Source organism: Polistes canadensis, unplaced genomic scaffold, assembly GCF_001313835.1.
Source record: "Polistes canadensis isolate GaletaPanama2010 unplaced genomic scaffold, ASM131383v1 scaffold_476, whole genome shotgun sequence".
Classification (NCBI taxonomy): domain Eukaryota; kingdom Metazoa; phylum Arthropoda; class Insecta; order Hymenoptera; family Vespidae; genus Polistes; species Polistes canadensis.
Window position 1 is genome coordinate 10,481 of NW_014570023.1, and position 6,663 is coordinate 17,143.

General features: G+C 38.3%; 1 protein-coding gene across 1 annotated transcript; it reads right to left on the reverse strand.

Moving 5' to 3' along the window:
* Nucleotides 1–2,406: 2,406 nt before the first annotated feature.
* Nucleotides 2,407–4,874, reverse strand: LOC106792569 (platelet binding protein GspB-like; the record flags this gene model as incomplete). Its single annotated transcript, XM_014759039.1, has 6 exons — nt 4,694–4,874; nt 4,502–4,652; nt 4,233–4,431; nt 3,241–3,485; nt 2,924–3,073; nt 2,407–2,863 (listed from the first exon to the last, which is right to left on the reverse strand). Coding segments are annotated over exons 1-6 (1,383 nt in total), but the record flags the coding sequence as incomplete, so codon positions are not given.
* Between the last annotated feature and the right edge of the window lie 1,789 nt (nt 4,875–6,663).

A 6,663-nucleotide genomic window follows, 5' to 3' on the forward strand; every position in this document is an offset into this window, starting at 1 on the left:
CATTGCTTTACAAATCAAAATTCGAACTTTTTTTATTAATAAATTTTTGCCAACGAGAAACCAGCTTATTTATGCAGGTAACGTAAAATTTCAGAGTTCTAGGGGCGATAAAATCATTAACGACGTTATTTACGTCGGCCTGGTTTTTAAAGCCTTTCTCGCGTAGGAAGTTGTATACATGTTTGAAAATGTGGTAGTTAATAAGCAAAAGTCCAGCGAGTATGATGGATCTTTGAGAGTTTTATAGAGAATGGATTATTGAGAGTTTTCAGTTGAAGCAGCTTTCTTTTCGTTATCATTGAAGTGTGCAGTCGTGCGTTGTAATGAGGAGAAATTAGGCCCAAACTATTCAATAATACCGGACACATACGTCGCAGTTTTCGGTACATTTGGTCGATTTGCTGGCTATACTTTTTCGCAATAATTAACTGGTATCAGAAAGCTATAGTTAATCACACCGGCTGCAGATCGCACTACAGTAACTATGACCATCTTTTAGTAAAATTTTAGCTCTACAAAGTTTTTTGAAGCCTTATCGTGGGCCAATTGTTAAGCTAAACATCACTAATTGTCGTAGGAAATCTACCACTTGATGGATTTGGATGAAATTTTTACTGTTTAATAATAGCACAAGTGCTTCATTAAAGGATTTTAATTTATGAGAAAAACTTTGATTTTTTTTACCAAATTTTAGAATGATTTTCAATAAAATGCATGTATAAAACATTTCGTTCTAAACCCGCTAATCATCTGATACGATAAAGAACAAAAGATAAAGATTTTCCGTGCACATTTCTACGAATATCTGTCTAAATATAATATATTCTTCACCTGCGATAATTAACAGTGGGCCCCATATAAGAACACACTGGTGTAGAATAAGTTCCAATCTCTACAAGTGCGCACAGTCTTATAAACCCACGTATAAATACCCGCACACAAGAATTCACGGAGCAGTAAAGGTGTTTCATTAGTTATAAGAATATTTGTTTTTAAGTATGCTCTTCGAATGATTTTTAATAAAATGCAAGTATAAAACATTTCATTTTAAACCCGCTTATCTTCCGATACGATAAAGGACAAAGAATACAGATTTTCCGTTATAGGGACAAAACAGTCTCAACAACCCCCATTATGCTCGTTTTTGTGTATGTGTATGGGAGCGATTAGCGGGTTGTTTGTTAGGGGGAAGGGGTAGTCTGCGTCAAGCTTATGCTTCAGGATGTATTATTTTAAACGTTGTTTAAAATAGTAATAGTAATTTAATGTTCTATATAATATCAAAGTATTATGTTCAATGCCTCGGAAAAATTGAAAGAATTTTTCAATTTCCGACTTCGTCCTAAGGCTCTTCATATTCTTAGTAATGCCAAAGACTTACTAGTAATGCCTGATTTCCGGCTTTGACAGAAACATATAGATACACAGAACGCTCGACACTCGATCGTCAAAACGAAAAATTCTCGCTTCTGAAGAAAAAAATAGAAAGTAGTTGGTTTATTGTCTCCCTCGCATTCGTCGAAAAAGAATTGATCTCTACACGTAAAGTAAACCAAAATAGTTGTAATAGAATGATTTTTACTGTTTCTTGGACTTATTTTTTCTTGGAATATCAATGATATCAGATAAATTTTTTCATACTTAATATTTATATTCATAAGGATACGCTTCAAAGCTTGAAAGCAAACGTTTTATAACTTCTGTTAATTAGCACTTTTGTAGAAATCTGATAGTTTCCCACTAAGATTCAATCCAATAAGCAGCAAAATTTTCTTTTAAATTAATTAAAAAATTTTTAGAGACAGTGAAAAATGTGCTATTAGAAACTAAACGGATTTGATGTAAGATTAACTACAATCGACTTTCGTCGAAAATACAATGTATTCTACAAGTAAAGTAAACCAAAATAGTTTTATTAGAATGATTTTTTCTCTTTCTTGGACTGCAGTGGACGGAATATCAATGATATCAGCCTAATTTCTTCAGACGTAATATTTATATTCGTAAGTATACACTTCAAAGCTTGAAAGCAAACGTTTCATTACTTCTGTTAAATAGCACTTCTTTATAAATTTGATAGTTTACAACTAAGATTTAATCCGGAAAGAAGCAAAATTTCTTTTAAATATATTGAAAAATTTTCACGGACGGTGAAAAATGTGCTATTAGAAACAAGACAGATTGGATTTCAGGGTAACTACAATCGATTTTTGTCGAAAAAGAATCGAATTCTACACGTAAAGTAAACTAAAATAGTTGTAATAGAACGATTTTTTCTCTTTCTGTAATTGAATGTGCAGGTAAAGAATAATGTGCAGTTTCAGTTGCAGTTGCAGTTAAATGTGTAGTTGCTGTTGCATGTGCTTTTGCGGTTGCGAGTGTAGTTTAATGCGCAGCTTTGCTTACGTTTGCAGTTGCAGCTGCATGTGCGATTGCTTTTTCTGTTGCAGTTGCGATTGCAGATACTGTTGCCTGTAAAATTGCAGATGCATATACAGTTGCCTGTGCAGTTGCCGTTGCATGTTCAGTTAATCTTCCATGTAAAGTTGTAGGCGCCGTTGCAGGTACATTCGCAGGGGTAGTTGCAGTTTGCGTTGCATTTATAGTAGCATGTGCAGTTGAACGTACAGCAACATTTGCAGTTGCATGTGCAGTTGCAATTGCATATGCAGTGGCAGATGCTGTTGTATGTGCAGTGACAGTTGAAGTAGCATGTGCAGTTTTAGTTGGATGAGCAGTAGCAATTGCAGGAGCTTTTGCAGTTTTAGTTGCAAACGCATAAGCATTTGCTATTGCATGTGCAGTTGCAGTGGCATGTGCAGTTACATTTGCAGTTGCAGTGGCAGTTTTAGATGCAGTTACTCTTGCGTGTGAATATTTTGTTGCTGTTGTATGGGCTGTTAAAAGTAAAGTTGCAGTTTACGTCGTAGTTGCAGTTGCTGTTGCATCTACATGTGCACTTAAAGATGCATGTGCAGTTGCAGGTACAGTTACAGATGCATGTGGAATTTCAGTTAAAGTTAAATCTGCAGTGGCATGTGTATTTGCAGTTGCATGTGTATTTGCAGTTGCCCTTGCAGTTGCATGGTCAGTATTAGATGCCGGTGTAGTTGCAGTTGCACGTGCAGTTTAAGCTCATTGTGCAGTTGCATGTGCAGTTTAAGCTCATTATGCAGTTGCATGAGCAGTCGCATGTACAGTTGCGTTTTTATGTATAGTTACAATTGCACGTGCAGTTACATGTGCTGTTGCAGTTCATGTGCAATTAAAGTTGCAGTTAAAGTAGCATGTGCATTTTTATATGCGGTTGCAGTAGGAAGTGCAGTTGCAGAATCAGTAGCAGTGGCATATGCAGGTAAAGTTGCATGTGCACTTGCTGTCGCATTTGAAATTGCAGTAGCAGTAGCTATTGTAGTTGCAGTTTTATAATCAGTTAAAGATACATGTTCAACCGACGGCCAAATCGCTACTCCAGCGGGTTTTGTCTTGAATAAGAAATGCTATCATAGGTGAAATCGAGATGGTTTCTTGATATAAAGAAGAATAGGAAAATAAAATACAAATAAAACCAGTACTTTTATGCCTAGCCAGTACTAAAATGTACGTATTATTTAGCTCGTCAGAAAAATGCTTTTTGGTTCAAATTTCTGGGTTTAAATTTATATGAAGAATCCGTACATACTCGAAACAATTTTGGCTAGGTGCAGGACCGCTTTTGTTATTTGTCGCTGGTAGAACTTAGATGATGTAATGCTGCGCAATACAATAATTTTCTTTGATGTAGTTTTCTCGCAGGTCTTAGCTTTTTAATGTCAGAAGGGAAATGTCGAATGACGTATGTTCAATTAAAGAATAGTGAATGATGCTAAGCGCGAGAACGCGCCTGGCTGTATAGGAAAATGCGATGCAAAGCTGAACCAATCACCGAGAAGCCGGATGATAACGCAGCTATCGATACATACGTTTAGCGTAATAAATGTGGTAAAAAAGCGCGAGCTTGAAGAAAGAAGAAGCTCTTTCAAAAATCAAAGCACACCCTCAATTACCACTAAAACAAAAATGCTGCATTGTCGCACGTTTCTTACGCTTTAGCAGGGCCGTACACGCGCTGACGCTTGCACTACTATCTTGTAGCGTAGGATACGCAACAATGCATGTCTAGTTGCTGTAGCTGCTGTTGCTGCTGGTGCAGTTAAATGCTTAGATAAAAATGTAAAAAAATATATAATAACGAAAAAGTTTTTTTTAGTTGCAAGTGCAGTAGAAGTTTTATGTGCAGTTGCTGTTGCATGTGCAGTTGCTAAGTCAGTAACATTTTCATGTATATTTGCAGTTGCATGTGCTGTTGCAGTAGCAGATGCCGTTGCATATACAGTTACAGCTGCAGATGCATGTGCAGTAGCAGTTGCAGTTGCATCTGCAGTTGCATTTCTATTTGTAAAAATACTAGGAAACTAATACTGCAATAGCACATGCTACTGCAAATGTAACTAGTACTGACACTCTATTTGCATCTGCAACTGCAAACTCAACTGAACATGCATCTGCTACTGCACATGCACCTGCTACTGCACATGCAACTAAAACTGCAACTTCAACTGCAACTGCCCCTACAACTGCAAAAAAAACTGATACTGCAACTGCATTTTCACCTGCAACTGCACATAGAAACAAAATACAAATGCAACAAAACATGCTTCAGCATATGCAACTTTAACTGCAATAACAGCAGCAACTGCACCTGTAAATGGAATTGCTACAGAAAATGCATTTTCCCCGGCAACTGCACTTTGAACAATTAATGCAACTGAATTGCTAATACAAATCCACCGACTATTGCACATAAATTTGCAACTGCAACTGCAATTGCACATGCTGCAGCAAATGAAAATGCAACTGCAATAACAACTAAAAAACAGCCTGCAACTGCACATGCTACGTTAACAGAAACTGCTACGTCAAATGAAACAACAATTACCCCAGGAACTGCAAATGCCACTAAAACTGATACTGCAACTGCATATTCCACAGCAAATAAAACTGCTACTGCAAATGCACATGCGTCAGCAAATAAAACTGCAACAGCTAATGCAACTGCAACAGCTACTGCACTTGCAACTGCACATGCAACAACAACTGCAACTGCTGCTGCAACTGCAACTGCAACTGCAACTGCACATGCCCCGGCAACTGTACGGCAACAACACATGCTACTGTAATAGCACATGCAACTGCAACTGCTACAATACTTGCACCGTACACAAAACTGCAGCTGAAACTGCAAATGCATCTGCAACTGCACATGCAACAGCAACTGCCACTGCAAATCCAATTGCTAATGCACCGGCAAATTAAAATGCCACTACATTAGCAACGGTAAAAATAAATGCTACAGCAACAGAACATGTAACTGCAACTGCAACAGCACATGCATCTGCAACTGCTTATGCCACAGCAGCTGAAACTGCAACTACAACTGCTACTACAACTGCAAATGCACCGGCAATTGACCATGAAACGGCAACTAAAACTGCTCCAGCAAATGCAACTGCTACTGCAAAAGTACTTGCAAATGCACATTCATCTGCAACTGCACACAGAACAGCAACTGATCCTGCAACAGAACCCGCAATTTCACATGCATCGGCAACTGCAACTGCAACTGCAAATGCACCGGCAAACGAACATGTTACGGCAGCAGCAACTGCTACTGCACTTGCTAATGCGATTGCATCACAAAAAGCACATGCAACTGAAACTGTTGCGTTACTTGCAACTGTATTTGCTACTACTACTGTAAATGCTACTGCAACTACATCTTTACCTGCAACATTACATAGAACTGCAAATTCATTTACAATTGTATCTGCACATTTACCAGCAGTATTAAATGCATCGGCAACCGCTACTGCAATTGCTAATAAAACTGCTATTGCAAATGCACATTAACTAACATCTGCACATAGAACAGCTACAGCAACTGCAAAAAAACTTTAAAATGCACATGCATCAACAACTGCAACTGCAACAGCAAATGCACCTCTAAATGAACATGCGACGGCTACTGTAACTGCTACTGCACATGCAACTGCGACTAAATCATCACCAATACATGCCACAGCAACTGCGACTGCAACTTCACCTGCCACTAAAACAACTACTGCAAATGCAACTGCATTTGCATCTTTACCAGCAAATACAACTTCAACTGCATGTGCAAATATATTAGCAGTTGAACATGCATAGACAACTACAACTTCAACTGCACATGCTACTGCAAATGTAACTGCAACAGCAACTGCAACTGCAACAACACATGCTACTGCAACAGCACAGGCATCTGCAACTGTTACTGTACTTACAACTGTACATGATCCTACAACTTTAACCGCTACTGCAATTACAACTGCAATTGCACGTGCACCTTCATCCGACCATGCAACAGTAACTGAAACTGCAACGGGGCAAACAACTACTATGTCGACTGCCCCTGCAACTGCAAATGTACCTCAACCTGCACATGCAGCAGCTACTGCAACTGCAACTGTAACTACAGCTGGTAATTCAGCTGCACATGCATATGTAACTACAATTTCAACTGCATTTGCACATGCACCTACAAATGACAATGCAACAGAACCTGTTACTGCAATTACAACTGCA